Here is a 25,898-nt window from a genome sequence, read left to right as displayed (position 1 = left end):
ACTGTCGCCGCTTAATACATGCATTTTAGCGATTTGGGATCCGATTTAGGTGGCCGTTGGCTGCGTTAAACAGGTGACCGCTTATTATAGGTGCATTTACATTATAAACAGTTTTGGAGGCAAAAAATGGTCGCTTAAGGCAGGTGACCGCTGAGTACAGATTTATATATATATATATATATATATATATATATATATATATATATATATATATATACTCAACAACAAAAGTTTAGCTAATGTTAAAAGAACATTTATAAATGAACCTATTTTTATTAATTAGTATTCACATCTGAAATGTTTACCATTTACAAACAACATAAAGTCATCAAAATATGTTATGTGTACTGTTTAATTAGAACATATTCAGTCTTCATGTCAAATATCAAGAATTTGAGATTGTCAATATCTTGCATGACGTCCATTTGCACCAATAACGGCGGTACAGCGCCGCCGCATACTGCTGGTAAGTTGGTTTATCTCATGTACCGTAATGTTGTTCCACTCCTGTAAAATGGCAAGTTCAAGGTCATGAACGTTGTTAATGTTTGGGTGATATTGTCGAAACCTTCTACCCAAGATGTCCCAAACATGTTCAATCGGAGAAAGGTCGGGTGATCTGGACATTGCTTCTCTGCAAGAGGTCAGTAGTGATTTGAGCTGTGTGTGGACGGGCGTTGTCTTGTTGGAACAGTAATCCAGAATGACGTTGCATGAATGGCAAAACGACAGGTCTGATAATTTGATCACAATATTGTTGCGCACTGAGATTGCCATTAACGATTACAAGATCAGTTTTCCCATTTCCATAAATTCCCGCCCAAACCATGACGCTACCACCGCCATATCTGTCTCGCTCCATGACGTTATCAGCGTCATATCGTTCACCGCGTCTACGCCATGTACGCATCCTGCCATCTGCAAGCTGAACACAGAATTTTGATTCAACAGTGAAGAGGGTTTCATTCCACCCTCTGAGATGCCATTGTTGATGTATTCTCGCCCATCTCAAACGTGCTGCTACGTGACGTTGATTTAAGGGATCGGCTATCACTGGTCGGCGGGCACGTAACCCAGCTGCGTGCAAATGGTTACGCACTGTTTGTGGATGTATTGTTGTCCATGTAGCTTGCTGCAAGTCCCTTGCTAAATGTGTAGCAGCCCTAAATCTGTTATGTCGTGATGACGTCATTAAATAACGATCTTCCCTTGGGGTTGTTGCATGTGGACGACCGGAACGGGGTCTGTCTCTGACTGTGCCTCTGTGCTGTAGACGGTTTGCCATACGTGCTATTGTCGTGTAATGCACATTGAAATGGTGTGCGCCTTGTCTAATGCTTTCTCCAGCAGCGAGTCTACCAATAGCCTCATGACGTTGATTTTCAGGCATTCCAGGACATCGTCCCATCGCTAAATCATGTGTTTTTTTAGTGGTTTCCACACACATGTAACACAAGCAACTCAAAACGAGAGTTGTTGTTCACTAACTGCATGCAAGTATTGCTTTAAACGCTAAATTGGCATTTTCACGTTCTGCACGTGCACCGATGGCAAAATGAGCCAAAATTTTCAACATGTTCATATTCATGAATCTTTGCCATAACACAACATGAGGGCCTGGTTTTCTTTTAAGTTTATTCAACAATGGCAAATTTAGACGTCGTAAAAGATAATTGTTCACTACGTTTTAGTATGTCAGAGACCGTCTGTCTGCCGATCTTGTATTTATCTGCTAAATCCTTGTGCCTTAAAACAGGATTTGATTTAAATTCTTCAATTAAATCGACTTTTGTTTTTAAAGATAATTCAATGCGCTGTCGTTTTTTCGGTCGTTCAACCATGATAAAAGCATGAATAGGGAGGGAGGGAAACTGTATTAACGTGCCCCTATCCACGAAGGTTCAGGCACGCCCACTACGGATTTAGCCTCTGACTTCGCCAGTGACCAACTCCGGAGCAGGGGGGGGGGGGGGGGGGGAGGGATTGAGTTTGAAGTGGGCAGAATTTGGAAAAAAGCCATTTAGTACAGTCAAACGCAAGCGCGGACCGAATAGCAGACACTTCGCAGACCTCAAGTAACACCGAGTGGGAGCCGTGCTCTGAATGGCTAAGTTTCGATTCCTCGGTAAACCCTGTCAAATGCCTAAGTCTACAAAGAGTAACTGCATCCAAAAACATGTCTGGACTCTAAAATTTGACCTAAAATAGTTAAGACTGCTCGGCCGAAAAGTTTTTAAGGTGATTTTGAGCAATTGATCGGGCGCCAAAGTAAAATGCGTCAGACTATTTGTAAAAAAATAAACATAAGAATTTTGAACTCGATCGAAAACGTTTATAGTCCAACTAGCCCAAAAAGGACGTTGTTACCTGTCCTAGTTAAGGGTGGCGCAGCAGGACTCATGGCGAGTTGATGGTCTGTTCAGGCTTGAAATGGGGAAGGTTCGTAGCAAACAGCTCGAGGTTTCTTTTGATGGCTCCCTTGTAGATACCCCGGAGTACGATCTTTAGGATGCGATGGATCGTGGCATTGGGCATCTCTCGGGTCAGGTGGCCTTGCTGTAGAGACCGTCCTGGTGCGCAATCACAAATAGGTTGTTGCTGTATTCAACGGCGCCTTATTGCAGTTGGTATTTGCCTTGTCCAGTGGGGAGTTGACGCCAGTGGGGAGTTGACGCCAGTGTTGATCTGACCAAGGTCCCGTCAGGTAAGTGGTAACCGAGAAGTCTCCGATAACCGCCCCCCGGTACTTGGCTGGTAGTTGGTTGCAGACGAGCGACCACTTAGCGGAGTCTGATGGTTCCGGTTCGGACGCTGACGAAACCTTTCTCCTCTTAAGTTCTGGTCGCCCGATCGCTGGAGCAACAACAACGGTCGGAGGTGCTGGTGGGCTGGCAAGGGGCTCAGTGATGACCACGTGTCCTGTGTCCATTTCCACCGGTGCAGAATGATCCGCCCCCGGTGGTTTAGCCACCGAGTTTGGGTCACCCTGTGTCGCTCCTGCTGGTCTCGTCCGCCTCTTCGGTACAGGAGGGACTGCCCCTGGCGGTTGAGCCGCCAAGTTAGGTCCCCCCTGAGAAGTCTTGGGTCGCCGCCTCCTTCTTCTTCCATACGCTGTGGGTGAACTGGTAACTCCGTAACATAGTGTTACTGTAGCGTTGTCCCCGTTGTGTTCGATGCGGTACTTGGCCAGTGAGCCAAGTTCACGCAGTACAGCTCCCAGGGTGGGGGGGGGGGGGGGGGGGGGGGAAAAAATCACCACCTTCTCACAGAACAACTTCATTGTTCGGAAGTCAGCTTGGGTATGCAAGAATCGACTGAAAGCATGAATAAAAGTGAAACTATGACTATGACACTGTTTTTATCATGCCTATATCCACTAGGGTTCAGGCATGTCTCACCCTGGTCTCACCCCTGGCAGGGCCAGCGATTCGACCAGGGGCAGAAGGGTTGTAATAAGGGACTAATTTGGAATCTTATACTAAATAGGGGATTTTTTAAAAATAATTTGGAAGTGTCGGCCAAAAATAAATAATTGAGTGGTATTATCAGTTACAAATAAATTTAATTGACACCAATTTTGACTGGGCTTCCAAAATTACTAGTCTTTTATTTTTAAGCCCTGGAGGAAAGGTTAACGATTGGGGTGGGCATTGCGTTCAATCCTGATTCACGATCCAACACCCGGGTGAAGATGTGCACCACCGAACCGGGCCGGATCCCCACGGCAAGTGGCGGGCGGGCAGGGGAGGCCAGACACACCTAGCCCTAACCCTAACACCCAATCGCCAACGCCCTACCGCCCTATTTCTGGCATACCCGTCCCCCCCTCCTCAAGTCGCGGGAGGCCATTCCGGCCAGTGGTGAAAGGAATTGTTAGGGTGAGCTTTTGAGGGCTCAAGTACACACCTAGGTGTGGTTTGGTTATAAAACCATATATTGGAGTGCCATAAGGTAATGACAGTATATTAACCACAAGGTGGTGGTTCAGTTAGGATCATAGGAGATGATCCCAATGTAGTTAATAGTTTTTCAGCCGCCGAGCTCGAGTGGTGAAGCGAAACGTATATTGGTTGTCGTTTTGGATAGGTGATCCTCAAGGTCCTCCTCCATCCGACGCAAGTACCTATATGGTACCAATGTGTCACTTATACGGATGGCCCAGACAAGCCATTAATATACAAATACCTTGCATGCACATGGTACTATATAGTACCGCAAACACACCAGGGAGCGATCTGACCCTATGATCACTTTAATTGTTCAAAATAAAAACATGTTATACATTTGATTAAAATAAGTAATACAAAATTTATTAAACTTAAAAACTTCTAAATAAAAATTAAAATTGTCTGTAATATAAAACATGCATTTAATACACAAAATTAAAAAATAAAAGGGGTTAGACATCCAACATCAGACCGAGCTGGGACAGACCCTGCCAGGGATCAAATCACATACCAGTGAGCAGACGAAGAAAGCAAGCCATTCATATCAACATAAATATTAAAATAAAGAATATATAGGCTCTGTCTAACAGGCCTATATCAATATTAAAAATGAAAATATAAAATCCTAAAATATAAAAGGATTGAGACCAGACTCTGCCAGGAGTCAATGGTATCTATAAATCTAAAAAAGAAATTAACAAAATTAAAAGGAAAAAAGGAAAAAAGCCAAGCACTATGGTAGACCCACTTACAAGGTCCCTTTGCATAATATTAGAGCAGCAATTCATGCAAATATAATAAAAATTACCATGATTCCAATAGATCTATAAAAAAAAGAAAAAGGAAAACAAAATATTAGTACCGTTCTCCTAAAAAAAGAAATATAGCACCTTTATACATCATGGCAACGGGCAACGGGCAACTCTTTTTACGTGCCCCTATCCACGAAGGTTCAGGCACGCCCACCACGGATTTAGCCTCTGACTTCGCCAGTGACTAACTCCGGAGAAGGAGGGGGGGGGGGGGGGGGGGTAAGTTTGAGGTGGGCGGAATTTGGAATAAAGCCATTTAGTAAGGTCAACGCGAGCGCGGACCAAATAGCAGACACTTCGTAAACTTGAAGTACACCGAGTGGGAGCCGTGCTCTGATTGGCTGAATTTCGATTCCTCGGTGAAGCCTGTATTTTACCTAAGTCTACAAAGAGTAACTGCATCCAAAACATGTCCGGACTCTAAAATTTAACCCAAAGTAGTTAAGACTGCTCAGCCAAAAGGTTTTTAAGGTGATTTTGAGCAATTGAACGGGCGCCAAAGTAAAATGCGTTAGACTACTTATAAAAAAATAAACAAAAGATTTTGAACTGTATTCGAAACGTTTAAAGTCTAACTAGCCCAATAAAAGAGGTTGGTACTCCCGGAGGTAAAGGTTGGTATCTAGGGGGATCCGATGTAGTCGTGGATGTCAAGGTGCGGGAGGAACTGCCGGTAATCGGAGTCTGCTAGCGACTTGGTGATTGGACGGTAATGCGGACCCGCGACGGTTTTTAGGACACGATGTAATGTCGGGTTGTCCATCTCCGGTAGTAGCAGACCTTGATTAAATCTTCCGTTCCGGCGGATGGTTACGCACACTGCGTTTTGTCCCTCCCGCATCTTGAGCCGGTGCACCGCGAATTCCCCCTCCTTGAGTCCGTCGGGTAGAGGTTGATAGGACTGCTCCTTAGGGCGGCTAATCAGGTGGCGTACATCTGTGAGATTGGTCTTCACCAGCTGTTGGTAACGCTGTTGGAGACGGCCGGCCTGCAGTGACCACCATCCCTCTGGTTCTGTCTCCGGCTGCAGCGGTTTAGAGGGGCGAGTTGGCTTGGGTGGAGTTGAACTCGGGGGAGTGTTCGCCTTCCTCCTCTTCACAACTGGCTCCTTCCGGGCCTGCGCCTCAACGGGTGTCGTCGGCAGGATTGGCGACACGTCCGGAAGCGCTTGAGTAGGAGTAGGTGCAGGAGGCCGATTGGACGGGGTGACACAGATGGCTGTGTCAGGCTCGTCCAATTCGTCTTCTTCCAAGGGGACGGTAGCCGAGACAGCCGGGGCCGGAACCTCTTCTATCTGGGTCGTCTTCCTCTGGTGAGCGGTGTTCGGCGGTCTAACAGAAGGAGTCGCCGCCGGCGGTTTAGCCACCGGTTTTGACCCCCACTGCGCCGCCGCTGGCACACGTCTCCTCTTCCTCCACCTTCCTTTCTTCTGAATCCGGTCTCCGTACACCAAGGTCACGGTTGCCCGTGACCCGGTGTACGAGACCCGGTATTCTAGCAGCATTCCATAAGTCTTCATCAGTCCCCCCAGGTGGGGGGCAGATCGAGAGAGCAAGGGCTAACGTCCGTCATCATCGCGAAAATAGATTGGAATGCAAGAATCGAATGGGTATACATCATGGAAAAAGAAATAACTAAGGGTCGGAATTAGAAGTCCCGTCTAACCTCCGGGACCGCCCTGCCAGAGGCTAGGTCCGGTGTGTCGGTCCAATCCGGCATTCGACCCTTCATTATCTACCATGCTGAAATTAAATTAAATAAGTATGTCTGTTTCAATAATATATTCCCTAAGTAAAGAAAAAACTTTCATACTGTTGAATTTATCCGGATTTAATATATTGCGTGAATTATAGGCCAGACCCATTTCTATCATTTTATTCTTGAAACTATTTCTACTATTAGTATATTTGGTACAGTGAAATAAGTAGTGCTCAACATTTTCCACTACTTTACATTGAACACAGTTAGAAGATTTAACCTGTTTTATTTTAAATTTAGTATCATTAAGTCCTGCTACTACTCCAAGTCTTAATCTAGTTATTATTTTAGTTGTAAATATATTAGGGGAGGTAGGACCAACTGTATTAACTTTATTTTTAAGATTTACATGCCAAATATTGTTATTACTAGTCCATTCTAACTGCCAAAGTTTAAGTATTTCAATGTTGGCCATAGACATGATCTCAGAGTAATTATAGCCAAGCCTACAGCCAACATTAGGGTCGTTTAATGATTTTTTTGCATTAGTATCCGCGTGCTCATTTCCAATGATCCCCACGTGGGCTGGGACCCATTCCAATTTAGTTATGATACCTTTGCCCACTAAGAGATCATTTATAGCATATATTTTATGTATTAAATCCTTTCTGACTGAGTCCTCCCCCCTCAAAGCCAGAAGGGAGCTAAGACTGTCAGAAAAAATAATATATTTATTTTTATCAATTATTTGGTGATTAGAATTAATCCATAAAAAGACATGGAAGATAGCCATGAGTTCGGCAGTATAGACCGACACGTGGTCGGGAAGCCTAGCTCTACCCACAAAACGTTTAAGGGGGGGGGGGGGGGGGGTCAGGCTGTACGTAGAACGCCATGGCTGTTCTTCCAGAAATAGGGTCCTTGGATCCATCAGTATATATATGAACACAATCAGAATATAAATCTTCTGCATTTGCTCTAAATATAATATTTTTGAAGGGTTCATAATTATTATTTAGTATTTTATCCCTAATAAGAAGAGGGATTGGAGGCCTACATTGGAGCCATGGAGAAAAGTTTTTATAACTATCATTACTTATTATAAGATTATTTATCTTAAGAGATTTACATAATTTATGCATAAATATACCGAACGAGTCACCCACTCCCTCTGTTGATTTAAAACCCAATCCAATTTTATACTCCGGGTGAGTCTGTATTTGATTCACCGGTTTATATGGCGTTATATTTTTGGATTTCATCCAATATTTAAGACATAGCTTATTCCTAGTTTGGGTCAGGGGAGGTATACCAAGTTCTGCTTGTATATTAGCATTAGGGGTAGTTATAAATGCCTTGGAGATGATTCTCAGCGCCTTGTTTTGAACCACATCCAAGGCATTTAATATATTAGGATCAGCGCAGCAGAAGGCCTGTGCTCCATATTGTAATTTAGAAACTATAAATGCATTATAAAGCATAATTAATGTTTTCCTATCTCCTCCCCAGGTAGTTCCAGAGAGGATTCTAAGAATATTAATATAATTCCCACTGTGAGCTACTATTTCATTAATGTGTTGTTTAAAAGTAAGAGCCTGGTCAAATACAACTCCCAGAAACTTAACTTTATTAACCTGTATTAAATCTTTATTGTTGAGGGTTAGATTAAGCTTATAGCTCCCGCCTCTAGTTTTGTGCTTGAAGAAGATACACACCGTTTTAGAATCAGAAAGTTTGACTCCACAGGTTTCGGACCATTTGACTAATTTATCAATGTCGGTTTGGATTGCTTTTTTTAGAATATTAAAATCCATACCCGTACGCCAAAAAGCGGTGTCATCTGCGAATAGCCCGATACTAAATTTTGCACTTTTATATTTTATATTGTCAGTCATTGTTTCTGCCAAATCGTTAATAAAAATACTGAATAGTGTTGGAGCAATGACTGACCCCTGTGGAATCCCATTTTTCAATATTATTGTATCAGAAACATACCCATTTACATTAACTTTAAATGATCTATTAGATATAAATTTCTCAATAAAATTAAATAAATTACCTTTAATACCCATTTTGTATACCTTTTCAAGCAACCCATGGCGCCAAACCATATCATAGGCCTTTTCAATGTCAACAAAAACTGCTGCTACTTTATGACATTTTGAGAAAGCTCTATTAATTTCAGATTGAAGCCTTACTAAATGGTCTATAGTAGAGTGGGTTTTACGAAACCCACTTTGAAATTTAGTAATTAATTTTTTTTTCTTCTAAGTATAGATTCAGTCTATTGTTGACCATAGCCTCCATGGTTTTGCAGACATTAGAGGTGAGAGATATAGGCCTATAGTTAACCGGTTTACTGGCATCTTTACCCTTCTTATGTAAACTAAAGACCGTGGCTACCTTCCATTGGATAGGTATATATCCCTGACTCCAGATTACATTAAAAAGGTCTAAGAATATATCTAGTGTTTCACCCGGCATATGTTTAAAAAATACATAGCTAAAATTGTCTGGTCCAGTAGCTGTACCTTTTTTATGGATAAAACCTTCAATAAATTCTTGTTTATTAAATTTATCATTAATGTCTAGTTTATCTGTATTATATTTAGCGTCTAAGGGTATTTTTTTTATTTTCTTTATCTATTCTACTCTTTTGAAATTTCTTAGAAAAGTTTTTATCACTTGAGTTATTACTAAATGTTTTGGCAAATATATTTGCTTTTTGTTGGTTGGTTATAAAGTCTTTATTATTAGCTAGCGGTATTTGATTATTATATTTGTTTCCTTGTATTCGTTTAATTTTAGACCAAACTTCTTTACTATTAGTTTCTTGGGATATACTAGAACAAAAATTTTCCCAAGATTCTTTTTTAGCTGACATAACGGCTTGTGTTACCAAGTATTTGCTATGTTTAAAATTCAAAATAGTATCACTAGTTTTATTTTTTTTCATTTTGGCTCTATTTTTATTCCTTATTTTAATTAACTCTCCTATATTATTGTTCCACCATGGGACGGAGTGTTTTCTAGTTCCTAGTGAAGAAATTGGAATTGATTTTTCAGCTATACTAATTATTTTATTTATTAAATCATCATTATATTTATCTAGGTTATTAGATTTAACCTCTTTAATTTTAATTTCTTTACATAAATTATAAAATAATTTCCAATCGGCTTTAACAAAATTCCATTTTTTGTTATGTATAGGAATTTTCCTCCAATCTTTATTAATTTTATATGTAGTTAAGATAGGGAGATGGTCACTTCCAAGATGATTAAGAACTTCCCATTCGCAGATAGAGGCTATCGAAGAAGAAACCAATGTTAAGTCAATACATGTACAAGCTGCATTATAATCTGATATATAAGTTATGGACCCATCATTCAGACAGGCTTTATTATGGTTATCAAGGAATTGCTCTATCATTTTCCCTTGTTTACATGTTGTAGTAGAGCCCCAGAGAATGTTTCTACTATTAAAATCTCCTACTATTATCCTTTTATGGTCATTATTAATCAGCTTATTATAGTGAGTATCGGTTATATCTTTTTGATTGCCTCCAGGATGAATATATATATTATATAAGTCAATTTGGTCTTTATTACCGTGAATAGTAATTCCAGCTACCTCTATATTATCATGTAAATCTATATTAGGCAGTTTAGTATAAGCTATATTATTTTTAATAAAAAAAAGCTAGTCCACCTCTAGTGGTTATATTAGTATTCGTAAAGAGGGCGGTAAATCCCACAATACTATATGGATACATAGCTTTATTTATTTGTTTATCATTAATCCATGTCTCCTGTATACAGATAACATCTAAGGTTGGATTAGTAGACATAAATAATTTAAGTTCATCTCCATGATTTTGAGATTTGAGGCCCTTGGCATTCCATTGTAAGATAGAAAGACCTTTATCTGCTATTTTATTTAAACAAGATTTATTATTATTTTTAATATTCTTATTAATCATATTACAATTGTCTCCCATAATAAAGTTAGGAACAATTCTATTATATTGTCCACTAATAATTAGTCTACTATAACTCTATTATTATCATGTACTAGCGCCTCGGTAGAATTAGAATTTTCCCATACAGATTCACCAGTAGGTGGCACTCCATACCAGAGACAGGTTCGATTTATTATATCTAGTTGATTAATGTGAATACCAAGGGTAGTTTTTAGAATGTGGCAGGCCCATACAGTGGCTCTATCAACCTGGGGGCGTGTAGGAGAGTCTATAATTTCCCCCCCCCCCCCCCAAAGCCCCCGTTAATGTAAAGACCACTGAGGAGCCTGACAAGATCAAGAGGGGTTATGGGAAGACTGGGGTTAATTACAGTAGGGAGATTGGGGGTCACCTCTCCAGCACTGTTCTTGACTATGTTGGAGTAGAGCCCCCCGTTCCCTGAAATAATTGGTTTATAACTAAATGTTTTAGTTGGATTGGGAATAAATTTTGGATTATCAGGTTTCTGATTTTTTTTAGATAGTGCCAGAAGTGCTCTCTTGTATTCTGGGCAGCCCTTATCATGGGTATAATGAGGGCCGCGACAGTTGGCACAAGAGATTTCCTCCTGACATTGATGTAGACCCAGTCTTTTAGGATGGTTTTTACCACATCGACAACAGGTGGGGGAGGTACGATTTGCCCTACATCCCCAAGCAGTGTGGCCCCAACGTTGACACTTTGAGCACTTGATAGGTTTGATAACATATGGAAAAAGCTCAAAGATGTCCCCGTTGAAGCAGATGGTTTCCTCATTAGAAGTTTCATGAAGAAGGATGTCCATGTACTGGTTGTTCCAAACCACTACATTTTTAATGTTGAGAGGGGGGTTTTCAATCCTCAGTTTGGTTAACAACTCAGTACCGGTGCATCCCACATTTTTAGTTTTGACAATGAATCTATAGGGGTTAACTGGCTTTACACTTTTGGTAGAATTAACTTCAGTAAACTGGTTAATATTATTTTGGTCGGTACTGACATTTGTTGGGCCCTGGCTGGGTTTTAACTTTTTCTTACCGATGGGAACTGCAATATAGAATGAGCTATTGGTTTTTTGGTCAGTTGTCTCCTCAATTTTACCTCCATTAATTGTGACATGGGTTTGAGAAGTGATCTCGGAAGTTGGATTTTTAAGAAGTGGGTACTCTTCAGCCCTAATTTTTTCATTTTGGTTTGATTTTCCTGGATTAGGGTGGGCATTGGTAGATGGTAACCTAACTCCTTTCCTATGTTTTTTAGTATGATGAAGTGGTTCCGTATCTTGTTTTTTCAAGTAATTCTTTTCATCTGATTTTAACTTATACTTGGGGAAACCATCTTCATCCGAGTCCAAGGAGAACCCCAGAGAACTCCCAATCAACGTTGGGTGTTTCCCGGGGGTGCGGCCATTACGTGGGTCGGACCTAGCACGCGGATCGGCCCAAAACTTAGATTTAAGTTTGCCCAAAGGGTTTGAAGTATTTGGGTGGGCCGGGTTGGTTCCCCCTGTAACCGCTCCCGGCACACTTTCTGTACCTTGTTCATTGGATACATCTACAACCATATCGGAGTCTGCGCCCACCCCCGCAAGGTCATTACCATCAGATGTGGCTATTACTGTTTAGCTTAGTAACTTGTTTAACGTGTCCATATACCACTAAGGTTTCGAACACGCCTATCCCGAGTCCGGCCTCCGATAGGATCGGGAGTCTGACTCGGGACAGGGATGCTATTACTGTCTCATTGTGACCATTGCGGACGTGATCGTAGCCCGAGCTGGAAGAGGTATTTTCGATCCCAGATTGGAGCCCTTTTTTATTTTTATGTAATTTCTTTAATTTAACATGTATGTTTTGGCTTTGGGTTATGGGTTGGATAATTTGAGCATCAAGTTCATCCTCCGAGAAGGATGGGGTGGGTGGGCAAGACTTATTAAGGCAAGAGCCTTCCTGGGGGGGGGGGGGGGGGGGGGGGGGGGGTAATTGGGGGGGGGGGGGGGGGGGGGGGGGGGGGGGGGGGGGGGGGGGGGGGGGGGTAATTTGTCCAAATGAAATTAAAATTTCTTTATTATTTTCTGGGTCTGGCCTTAGGGTGAGGAAGGGACCAATGGTTTTAAGTGAACATTCATCCCCTCTGATGAATGTTTCACCGTTTTGGAGCTGGGAATTAAAAAAAACTTGATTTCTAATTTGTGGTTTTTGGAGTTTTTGGATTTCAGAGATTGAATTTTGTAAGAAAAGAAACTCGTAAGTTGATGGGTTTGAATTATCAAACCAAACTTGTCTGATATCTGACAAAGGGGAATTTGGTTTACTTTTTGGGGGTTTTTTGGGGGTGGAAAAATCAAGAGAGTCTTGGTCAAAGTCAATACTACTTTCTGACATATTTTCCAGGGTATTCCACCTATTAGAGATTGGAATATCTGGATTGATGTTATGTCTGTCGTCTCCCTGTGGGGAACTCAAAACTTCTGCTTTTCTTTTAATAGGGGTGTTTCCCTCAAGAAGACTACGGTTAGAATTAGTGACTTTATTGTGATTTGATTTGGATTTAGATACCCGTACCGATCTTTTGGTATGGGGTGTATCTGGTTTCCTCTCGGTTGTAATTACCGGATTATCTAACAACACAGTGGGTTTGAGTATTTTATTCTCTGTAAGACTGGTTGCATCTTGCGTTTTTCCCTCTGTGTAACTTCCATTCAAAATGGCTGCGTTGACTTCTGTGGTTGGCTTGGGAAAAGGCGCGCTATGTTGGTTGTTATACCCGGGTATAACCTCTTTATTATCAGTTTGTTTCTCAGGGCTGATGTTTGGTCCGGAATTGACCAAACCACCGGCGCTCGTTATATTGTCAACTATAAGAGGTTGGAATGGGACACTAGCTTCATTGGAGCTGGCGGACTCAACTAATTTACCTATATTACCTGACTCATCAAGGGAGATATTGGTGACAATTACAAGGTGGTCCTGATAAGTTGATCCTGTTGTTGTATTACCTAGCTTACCCGTGTCCTCCATCATCGTGTTGGTTGTTGGTTTAGACCCCCGGGTCAAAGTAGATGGTCTCTGAGGTCTTATTACTGTGGTAGGTTCTGAGCCGACTGAGTCATCCAATTCTCCCGATTCTTTAGTCACGTCAATAATAGAACTAACGTCCGCCTGACTATCAATGAAAAACCTGTCCCCGGCAGATTCCTCTAACCAAGATTCATCATTGGGGGTGGGGATATTTTTAGTAATTGATGGGAGCTCCTCATTGTCCCATGATAGATTTTTTGTGTTATTCTTTACTTGGGCCATAACTAACACTGAGCTGGCACTGAGTGATAGTGTTGGTCAAGAAAATGTTTTAGGTGTTAGATTGGGAAATAATTGAGATGTTTAGCTGGCACTAATAGTATCTAATTATATTAATTTATAACTATAGTAGTTATAATGATTATATAGTACCGGGCACCGCTGCCTAGACTCTAATATTATTAATAATTAAGTTAGAATGGGATATGTAACAGTCCGGGAGTGTTAGCTGGCACTATACACAACCAGAGAGTCAAGATAATATTATAAAATTAACAAAGGACTTGTTGTTGTTTAAAGCTTTAACGTGCATATATACCACGAAGGTTTCACGCACGCCTGTCCTGGGCCCAATCTCTGGCCTTTGCCAGTGACTGAGTCCAGGACAAGGGGGGGGGGGGGGATGAGTTTGAGGTCGGCGGAATTTTGAATAAGTATTTAGTAGTGTCCAGCGACTGCGCGGACCGACTAGTAGACACCGAAAATGGGCCGTGTTCTGACTGGCGTAATTTCGATTCCTTCGGGTCTAACTAGAAAAACCTAAGTCTACGGAGAATACCTGCACCTAACATCATGTCCGGACTATGAATTTAAACCCAAAAATAAGTTTGACTGCTCGGCCGAAACGGTTTTAAGGTGATTTGAGCAATTGAACGGGCGCCAAAGTAAAGTGCGTTGGACTATTTATAAAAAAATAAACATAAGAATTTTGAACTCGATCGCAAATATTTAAAGTCCAACTATGCCCAAGGAGGTTACCTGTCCTAGTTAAGGTTGGTTATCACGGGGATCCTGGAGTTTCTCGGAGTGACGGCAGCTGGTGTTGTCGCTGGCGTAGAGCCTGTACCACTGTGGAGTAACCGGGGCCGCAGACTGCTCTGGGCATCTTATGAAGAGACCTGTTGTCCATCTTCATAACCATGACGCACTGTCTATAAATCTGGTCCCTTCGGTGGGTTACGATCACTCCCGGCGTAGTGCCAAAGGTCTTGCGGTGGATTTCATAGCTGCTGCCGTCCTCCATTGGCTTCCAGTCGATGTTGGCAAAACCTCCCCGGAGTTTGGTCGGTTGGAGAGTGTCCCCCTGCAAGTACGGGTGGAGCTGATGGCGAAGACCACCCAGGGCCAGTCTCCACTCGTTCTCGTCCTCGTCCTCGTCCTCGTTCTCTTCCTCTTCCAGGGGGACGGCTTCCGGCGGTGGTCGTTAAAGTTGACCGCTGCACCGAAGTCGTCGTTTTAGGAGTGGAGGTCCATTTCGGTGGTGACCTACTGGCCGGCTGGCACATCGCTGTGTCCATGACCGAGTAGGGCGAGTCCGGGGGTGCGGGTGCCGATGGCTGTCGCGTCCTCTCCGGAGAACTCGGTGGGGGCGGTGACGCAGAAGGGACCGCCACTGGCGGTTGAGCCGCCAGCTTTGCTCCCTCCTGAGCCGTCCCCAGCACGGGTTTCTTCCTTCTCCTTCCTCTTCCCGTTCCTCCTGTCCTCTTCTTTGGAGTGGGGTCTCCATATACCAGGGACACGGTCGCCCGTGACCCGGTATAGTTGACCCTAAACTCCAACAAGGAGCCAAAGCTGGCTATCAGTCCCCCCAGGTGGGGGGGGGGGGGGCAAGTCGAGAGCGCACGAACAAACGTCTAGTCGCATCGCGAGACAGTACTGGAATCCAACACAAAGGACTTAATAAAATAACACAAAGAAACGTATATCTAAACAAAGGAATATTGCGGACCTGAACGGAGCCACAGCAAAATACACGGCAAAAAAGTATTAAATCAACTACTACCTATTAAAACCTATTATAAAACATTTACATACATAAAACAATATTATACATCAATAATAGAACTTACAATTGACTTGCTGAACTAAATATTTGGCCACAGTAGACCATTAAGTAAATATTCTTCTTGTTCAGTGATCCCAATACTGTCTCGCGATGCGACTAGACGTTTGTTCGTGCGCTCTCGACTTGCCCCCCCCCCCCCCCCCCAACTGGGGGGACTGATAGCCAGCTTTGGCTCCTTGTTGGAGTTTAGGGTCAACTATACCGGGTCACGGGCGACCGTGTCCCTGGTATATGGAGACCCCACTCCAAAGAAGAGGACAGGAGGAACGGGAAGAGGAAGGAGAAGGAAGAAACCCGTGCTGGGGACGGCTCAGGAGGGAGCAAAGCTGGCGGCTCAACCGCCAGTGGCGGTCCCTTCTGCGTCGCCGCCCCCACCGAGTTCTCCGGAGAGGACGCGACAGCCATCGGCACCCGCACCCCCGGACTCGCCCTACTCGGTCATGGACACAGCGATGTGCCAGCCGGCCAGTAGGTCACCACCGAAATGGACCTCCACTCCTAAAACGACGACTTCGGTGCAGCGGTCAACTTTAACGACCGCTCCCGTTGAGTCGTCACCAGGATTTGTTGCTGTGGCGGCACCGAAAAGGAAGGCTTCATCACCGACCATCCAACCAGCCAAGACTAAGCCACCGCCGGAAGCCGTCCCCCTGGAAGAGGAAGAGAACGAGGACGAGGACGAGGACGAGAACGAATGGAGACTGGCCCTGGGTGGTCTTCGCCCATCAGCTCCACCCGTACTTGCAGGGGGACACTCTCCAACCGACCAAACTCCGGGGAGGTTTTTGCCAACATCGACTGGAAGCCAATGGAGGACGGCAGCAGCTATGAAATCCACCGCAAGACCTTTGGCACTACGCCGGGAGTGATCGTAACCCACCGAAGGGACCAGATTTATAGACAGTGCGTCATGGTTATGAAGATGGACAACAGGTTCTCTTCATAAGATGCTCAGAGCAGTCTGCGGCCCCGGTTACTCCACAGTGGTACAGGCTCTACGCCAGCGACAACACCAGCTGCCGTCACTCCGAGAAACTCCAGGATCCCCGTGATAACCAACCTTAACTAGGACAGGTAACCTCCTTTTGGGCTTAGTTGGACTTTAAACAATTGCGATCGAGTTCAAAATTCTTATGTTTATTTTTTTATAAATAGTCCAACGCACTTTACTTTGGCGCCCGTTCAATTGCTCAAATCACCTTAAAACCGTTTCGGCCGAGCAGTCAAACTTATCTTTGGGTTTAAATTCAAAGTCCGGACATGATGTTAGGTGCAGGTATTCTCCGTAGACTTAGGTTTTTCTAGTTAGACCCGAAGGAATCGAAATTACGCCAGTCAGAACACGGCCCATTTTCGGTGTCTACTAGTCGGTCCGCGCAGTCGCTGGACACTACTAAATACTTATTCAAAATTCCGCCCACCTCAAACTCATCCCCCCCCCCCCTTGTCCTGGACTCAGTCACTGGCAAAGGCCAGAGATTGGGCCCAGGACAGGCGTGCGTGAAACCTTCGTGGTATATATGCACGTTAAAGCTTTAAACAACAACATCTTGTTCAGTGAGAATACTGTCTCGCGATGCCATTTGTGTTACATAGTCTGCTTTCTACTGGGGTGTTGTTCCATCGTCCTGTTTCGATTGGTAAGTAATGGTTTGATGTTCTAAATTTTAGTAACGTAGTCCAGGATATGTGTGGTAATTTTATAATATATTTTTCTAATGTTAGATATTCTTTAAATGTGGTGTACATTTTACCCCTTGATGATGAAGCTATGTCGCTATTCCATTGTTGTAGGTACTGACCGTTTTGTCTTAATTTAACGTTTTGAATAAGTAGTGGTATAGATGAAACGTTTTGTGACATCCAAATACTAGTCATACCTAGTTGGTTAAATATATTTTCCATGTTTTATCCACTTATAATTATATCCAGATATGTTAGAGTCGTGTAACATTGGTTTATACAATAAGAGGAATGTTTTTGTTTGTTTTCCAGAAACAATTCGGGCCCAGATACTTATCATCCGTTGTTGGATAATTAATTTAAGGGGTTTTCTTCCAAGTTCACCGTATATCATGAATAGTGGGGTTCCTTTCCTTACTGGTAGGATGTGTTTTAAAAATGTATTATGAATAGCTTCAATAATATCAGTATTTTCATGGTCCCATACTTCACATCCATATAAAAGAATCGGGACAACCATGGAATCAAATCATTTTAATTTACATTCAACTGAAACGTTATTGTCTTTAGATTTAGAAGATAAAGTACATTGCTTTTGTCGCCTTTTGTGTTAGCAGTGTTTTGGTTATTTTAAACTTGTTTAATTTGGTAAAAGTTAACCCTAAATATTTGTACTCTTTTACGTTTTCGAGTGTTTGGTTTCCTAATGTAAATACCTTCTAGTAGTCATTAGCAGTGCCATTAAAATTATTATTTTAGTTTTGTTTACGTTAACTTTAAGTTTCCATTTATTGCAATATTGTGAAAAGGCATTAAGGGATTGCTGTAAATAGGAGGCGTTTGTTGTGAGAAGCGCAGTATCGTCGGCATATAATAAGCTTAGAAAATAAAGAGCGGTTTCCGAGATTGTTGCTATGTCATCTGTGGCTATAGATACCCCAGTACAATTGTGGCTTTTTAAGTAATTATCTAGATCATTTAAATAAATAGAAAACAAAACAGGTGACAAATGTTCTCTTGACGGACACCGATATTGCAAGGTAATAGATCTGATGTTTCATTGTTTGTACAAATGCAAGATTTTATTCCTTGATACATTTGGTAGATCATTTTGAAGAATTTTCCATTTATATTATTTTTAAGCAATTTTTGCCAAAGACATGTCCTAGAGATTAGTTCCAATCCGATATTCGGAATAGACAGATGCCGGATTAGGCAAAAGTTAAGTAATAATAAATTAATGGTCGCTGGACGGGACTATGAAACTGTGCCGGTTTACACAGAAATCCGGTTTATATATATATACACACACATATATACACAGTCAAAATATAGAACCCCTTGCCAAACATTGTGATGACGCCGGTTACACTCTAGAATAATACACTAACATTCATTCCTAGCTATGACTCCGCTGCGAGTAGACGTCGCCGAAGTTGCTCTGCAATTACCCCCCCCCCCCCCCCCCCCCCCGGGGGGACTTATGCAGTCCTATGGAATGTTGCTAGAGTATCGCGTCACGTACACCGGGTCGCGGGCAACCGTGACTTTGGTGTACGGTGACGCGGTCCCGCAGACAAGAGGAGGAAGAGGAAGGAGGAAGAGGAAACGCGTGCCAGTGGCGGTACAGGGGGGAGCAAAGTTCTGCGTCGCCGCCCCCGCCGACCACTCAGAAGAGGACGACAGAGCCGAAGGCCCAGGAGTCCCCGGAAACGACCTACTCGGTCTTGGATACAGCAATGTACCAGCGGAAGAGGAGGGAGCCACCGACTTCTACTCCGAGGATTGCGTCTCCGGCGCGGCGGTCAACTTTATCGACCGCCCCCGTTGAGTCGCCTGTTGTTGCTGCTGCAGGCAAGAGGAAAGCTACCTCGCCGATCCACCATCCCGACAAGGCACCGCCGCAACATCCGTCTCCCCCCCCCCCCCCCCCCCCCCCCCCCAGCAGAACCGGCAGGAGACTGGAACTTAGCCGTGGATAAGATCAAGCCACAGTACCGGAAACTTCTGCATGGGGACACTGCTGATCCGAAGAAGCTGAGAGGGAAGTTCCTCAACGTGGCATGGACCAAGCTGCCCGACGACTCGCATTTTGAACTTCACAGCATTAGGTTGGAAGGAGAACCAGGACTTGTGGTCACACAGCGTCGTCAGGACGTCTACAGACAGGCGATACTCATCCCGGAAATGGATAGCCACACCATACACCGGATGGTCAAGGCAGTCTGCGGCGACGCTGTGTACCTGCACGTGATACGGACCCTGCTTCACAAGAAACATCTGCTCCCCAACCTGGACAAGGCTGCCCCTCTCAGCCCTTCGTAGTCACCAACCTTCCAAGGGCTTAGTCGGACTTTAAAATTTGTGGCCCCCATTCAAAATTTTATGTTTATTTTTTTGTAAACAGTCCGACGCAGTTTATTTTGGAAGCCCGTCTAAATGGCTCAAATCACTTTAAAACCTTTTCGGTCGAGCAGTCTAATTTTTTTGTTTGGACTTAAATTTGTGTAGCTCAATTTGGTTTCGGTCTTCGACTTAACTACTAAATTCGTATTCCAAATTCCGCCCACCTCAAACTTACCCCCTCCCCTCCGGCCCGGACCATATTGATCGGACTTTAAACTTTTAGACTTTCGTTCAAAATTTTATGTCGAAATTACTTCTTCTTTTTTTTTTGGACTGTCCTCCTAAAATTCTCCAAATTATATAAATATTCGGCCGAGCAGTCAATTCTTTTTATTTTTGGCTTACTAATTGCTATTTTCAAAATTCTGCCCATTTTCAACTCTACACCCCCCCCCCCCCCCCCCCCCCCATCCCGAGTCAGGCCACCGATCTTATCGGAGGTCGGACTCGGGATGGGCGTGTTCGAAACCCTAGTGGTATATGGGCACGTTAAACTAGTTATCATCATCATCACTAACGTTTGTTGTGAAATATACGTTAACAAGTTGCATCAAGTTGTTGTATGCATGCAAAATGGCCTGGTCACAGAGCCAGGACAAGAAACCATTTGTTTTCAGTTGTACCAATGTATTTATAATAAATGATACATGGCAAAAATAGTGAAAAATTTAAGCCTACTGGAACACAGTGACTACTAATCAGCGGTTATTGGATGGCAAACGCACCTGGTCACAAATGAAATCCGCTGTCGCCACATGGCTACTCTTTCCAAATAACAGCAAGGGATCTTTATGTGCACTTCCCTCATCCCACAAACAGGATAGCACACACGACGCTCTTTGATAGACCCGTTATGAATCACTGGTTGGGACGGGAAATAATCAAACGGGCCCATTAAGGAGAATCGAACCTTCAGCAAATGGAATCGTCCCGCTCCCGCTCCCTACGTTACGTCCCGCTCCCTAACTTACATAAGATCATATCATTTCGTGGTATAAATACAGTCGAGTTGCATTTTCCTCGGGTGCTGATGGGCGAATAATGTTGCAACTTCGTTCACATCTCTATCTTGGTCATAATGAATCGTTAGGAGCGCCAAATTAGAAAGGCGCTCCTGACCCATGGAAGAACGCATGACATGATGTATGTACTATGTATATAGTGACAGGATGGTGCTAAAGCTTCGCTCACACTCGCACGAAGTAACCGGTAATGTGCACGCCATCTTTAGCAGAACGAAGACTTTAGGAAACATAGTTGTATCAATTGCGCGTAAAACAGTTTTCATCACATCATGTGACCTTCGCAGAATTAAATTTGTATGTACTTCTTCAAAAAAAGAAAGAAACGCGTAGTTTGAATTTTTTACGATATTTACATGCATTTGTGTCCGACCAAAAAAGAACAAATAACTGCAGTTAATCTATGCTTCTACTCTAATTTATATACTCACTAATATTGCTATGTTGTCAGTTTAGACTGTGTTGAATTTCTGAAGACCTTTATGTATCTATTATCTTGTAATAAAATGCACTTTTAATCTAACTATGCCTTTCTTTTGTTTTTGAACCGCGTATAATACATTGTTATTATTTAAACCATACCGCTATAACTGATTTGGTGATTGAGGAGTCCGATGGGTAGCAAACCCGGCTACGTTATCCAGGTCATTTGGGGACAAGGACTTTTATATGAAAAATCCGATTATTTTTTTCATTTGAGCGGAACTCTCAATCCTGCGGAGGGGGGGGGGGGGGGGGGGGGGGGGGGGGTCGTCCGATCCCCCGATCCCACCCCTATCCCCTGGCTACGGGCCTGTTGAACTTGAAACTCTGCATAGTTAGCTTGGTTAGTTCACAACTGGATGGGAAGTTTACAACATATGTCGAGTCTCTAATTAATTCCGTGGGTCTTCAGCTTAGACCACACAAACTACACTAGTTGACTGCGTCCATATCTGAAACGTCATTGTCGATCATACTGTCAGTTGTGTATCAAGAATTTTTGTTTGGAGGTTTTGTAGCATACAAAACTACTCGTCCATTCTCTGCTATGGCCCTTGACCAGACATATAAATAGGGCAATGCCATATTAAAAAAATATATATTATGGAGCTGTGAGTCTGACCGAAAAATCACTCAACTCTAAGATGGTGGATGATGGCCAGCCTACAAATATCCAGAATTATTGAGGATCATATTGGTTCTTCAGTTTACAGCAAGCAAGTCTCAAAAGCACTATGGTCAAATTGCCAGTATTCAAGCAAATTTCCGGAAAGAGGACAATCAGGTCATATCAGTAAATGCAGATATGAGAAATACCCTTCAAATCGGTTGAGTAACATTTTTATTGGAAATTTATTTATTACCATGTATTAAGTTAGCATTGATACTAAATGTCACGGGGATTCTATAATACCGTTTGTGCACAACATAGGGACCGAAATACCTGTTCTGTAATGAACCCCGTTTAATGGGAAGGTACAGCAGCACTTTATCCCCTGGTTTAAATTCCAGACTCTTAGCCTTCCTATCAAACACTGATTTTATTTTGCTCTGAGCATGGCTCAGTTGCTTCCTAGCCTTCCTATCTCTAACTCTCTTATTCATTAATACTCCCTTGTCCATATCATAACCTGACATCTGATCCTCCATCTCACCCTCAGTTAACAATGTAGTGCGAGCTGCCAACAAACTTGGATCAGCCCCCTGCTCTAGGATTAACTCTTGTCTATTACAAGGTAAATCCCCTCTATCAAACACAACTGGTTCAATTCCCGTCTGCGGGAGATCAACAGGTTCCACCACATTTAATTCCTCAGTTGACTTATCTACCATTTTACTGATAACCTCATCCACTCCAATTTCATGGCTCACACACGTATCAGACAAATCACAAATATCCTCTGGGTATCGTGTTACCCTACTGGCCATAGCCCTAGTCATTACACACGCAGGATATCTAATCTCATCAACCTCACTCTCTTCTATTGGTAAAGTGCTGTCTTTAATTAACATTTGGTCACATTTCGGCTGACAACACTGACTAGGCAAATTATTACCCAACAAAACTCCTATGTTTTCAACAGGCAAGTCCTTCACAACACCCATAATGACTGGTCCCGTCACAAACTTCGAACACAAGAAAACCTTATGTAACCGGACAACCATTTTTTCTCCAGTAACCGAGGTTAAAGCCAAACTACGTCCTAACTCTTTTATTCATCAATACTCTCTCAGTTAACAATGTAGTGCGAACTGCCAACAATTTTGGATCAGTCCCCTGCTCTAGAACTAACTCTTGTCTATTACAAGGTAAATCCCCTCTATCAAAGACAACTGGTTCAATTCCCCTCTGCGGGAGATCAACAGGTTCCACCACATTTAATTTGTCAGTTGACTTATCTACCATTTTACTGATAACCTCATCCACTCCAATTTCATGGCTCACACACGTATCAGACAAATCACAAATATCCTCTGCGTCTTGTGCTAACCTACTGGTCATATTCCTAGTCATTACACACGCAGGATATTTAATCTCATCAACTTCACACTCTTCTATTGGTAACGTGCTGTCTTTAATTAACAGTTGGTCACATTTCGTCTGACAACACTGACTAGCCAAATCATTTCCCAACAAAACTCCTATGTTTTCAACAGGCAAGTCCTTCACAACACCCATAATGACTGGTCCCGTCACAAACTTCGAACACAAGAAAACCTTATGTAACCGGACAACCATTTTTTCTCCAGTAACCGAGGTTAAAGCCAAACTACGTCCTATGTCTGAATTTTCAATACCAGCTAAACACGTTTGCGTTATCAGACTCTGACTACACCCGGTATCTCTATAGATTGATATTGCCTTAGGACACAACTCTTGTTTCACATCACAAACCATACCAGTGGACACATACGGGTTTACTTTCTCTGCCATGGGACTAACCATTAACTCTCTCGCTAACGGAGCTGACCTCACTAAACCGACCACTTGCGCATTATCGCGTTTCCTTTTAAAACAGTCCCCGACAAGATGGTTATCCTTTTTACAGTAACTGCAATGTGGACGAAAAGTTCGTGCATTGGCTGATAATGCAGGCTTATCCTTACTTTGCCCACCAGGTGCATTCCTTGCCTGACTAGCTGACCAACTAGATGACTCTCCCCGATAGTTACTTTCCCGGGAAAAACCTGGCTGAAATTTCTTCTTATCACCCTGTTGTATAGAGCTACCCTGTACTGCCTGAGCCTTGTGTATTAACACGTAATCATCTGCCACTATGCCTGCCTCCTGTATCTTTTTGATATCACGATCCTCTAAATGAATATGTAAGCTAACTGGTAATCCATTTTTAATGTCCTGTAAGATCAACAACTCCCGTAACTCGGTATATGACTCTACCTGATGAGACACCACCCATTTATCAAACTTCCCTGCCTTCTTAGCCACAAACTCACTATAAGACTGACCCTGCGTTTTTCTCAACTCGCTATACCGTAAACGATAATCCTCAGGTCGTAATTCATACGCCCTCAACACTGCCGCCTTAACTAGGTCGTACTGACTTGCTCGCTCGTCACTCATTGAATTATAAGCTACACTAGCCTTCCCCTTAAACTTAGACACGGCTAACAATGTCCACTTAGACTGCGGCCAATTTAGCTGCTTAGCGGCCCGTTCAAAAAGTTGAAAGAACATATCTACCTCCTGGTCATCAAATACAGGCACTGATCTATAAGCCTCCGACGTGTTAAAACCATTTCCTGCCTCTCGTCTAACTTCTTCAGTATTCAACTTTAACTCATGTTCCACTTTTAATTTTTCTAACTGGAATTCTCTATCCCTCTCTTCTCTCTCTCTCTCTCTCTCTCTCTCTCTCTCTCTCTCTCTCTCTCTCTCCCTATGTCTATCTTCTCTATCTCTCTCTCTCCCTCTCGCTATCTTCTCTATCCCTATCTTCTTTCTCTCTATCTCTATGTCTATCTTCTCTATCTCTCTCTTCTCTTTCTCTCTCTCTCTCTCTCCATCTCTCTATCTTCTCTATCCCTATCTTCTTTCTCTCTATCCCTCTCTTCTTTCTCTCTATCCATCTCTCTATCTAATGCACGTTCTTCTCTTTCGTACTCAAGCTTTTTAAAAGCTAATTGTTGTTCCACACTTAACTCATTTATCTCTATCTCTGGAACAATCTCACTGTCTTCCATAACAGGACTATCACCAAAAACTTCCTGGATAATAATTGTCCTTATATCGCCTAAGGTTTTAGCTGATGTTAAATCAATTTCTCGCTCACCCGCGATTTCAACTAACTCGGCCTTACGTGCTCGCTTAATCTAAACTACACTGAGCGTAGGCCTATCCAGCAAATTCTTATCCATGTTTAGATATGACGCACTTAATATTAATTAATTTTCTAGTGAACAACGTTGCTACTTCTAGTCAATTTGTAAAAATAATTTATAAAGCCCCCATTTACAAACAATACTTTTTTAAATATGCATGACCCGTTTCAGATCCCGGACGAGCGCCCCAATTTTCTACTCCTGTCACGGGGATTCTATAATACCCGTAACTGAATGAAACACGGTTATCAAAATATCTCTCCTAACTGTATATCTATTAGATCTCTCTGTATCGAGCAGTATTACCCGCTGTGGCTCGTCTCTAGGTATGATCAGAGATAAGATCTTATATAAAGTATATATAATATAGCACGTTTAGTTCACTAGAAAACACAACAAAAACACAATACTCTTTGGAATCTGTATTAACCTACGCTGACAAATGTACTGCCGCAGTAGTTAATTAATACCAACAATAATAACAACCCAGAACTGATCACTTAATTAGTTAATCTCTAGGTGTCTAGTTTACACAATATGCTAATCACTTTACCGTGACACAACACCCACACGTGTGATAATTAAGAAACGCTAACACACATACGTGCGATAATGGAGAAACGCTTCCAGGGGAACTTAATTAATAAAGGAATTACAACACTATTCCTAACTGGTTAATTTTTAATTAACCCTAACTACTCATTCAATAACCTTGTAATACAGAATTAATACTGGTACCTATCACAATAAAGACAATAACCTACAGTTTACCTAGGTCCTCTAGGATGACTGGCTAAGCTTTATATGTATATATATCAGAACGGTGAGCCTACAGAATACTGCGTCAGATGACCGGCAGCACCG

General features: G+C 42.7%; 1 protein-coding gene across 1 annotated transcript in view; it reads left to right on the top strand.

Moving 5' to 3' along the window:
* The window catches only part of LOC121374531 (multiple epidermal growth factor-like domains protein 6), a 22,565-nt gene extending 20,057 nt beyond the window's left edge, over positions 1 to 2,508 (top strand). The window contains exon 6 of the mRNA XM_041501635.1: positions 2,486 to 2,508. Coding sequence (XP_041357569.1) covers positions 2,486 to 2,508 — 23 coding nt within the window. The remainder of the gene's footprint in view (positions 1 to 2,485) is intronic.
* Positions 2,509 to 25,898: the final 23,390 nt, after the last annotated feature.

This window comes from Gigantopelta aegis, chromosome 6 (genome assembly GCF_016097555.1).
Source record: "Gigantopelta aegis isolate Gae_Host chromosome 6, Gae_host_genome, whole genome shotgun sequence".
Taxonomy (NCBI): Eukaryota; Metazoa; Mollusca; class Gastropoda; order Neomphalida; family Peltospiridae; genus Gigantopelta; species Gigantopelta aegis.
This window is presented reverse-complemented; position numbering and strand designations above follow the sequence as displayed.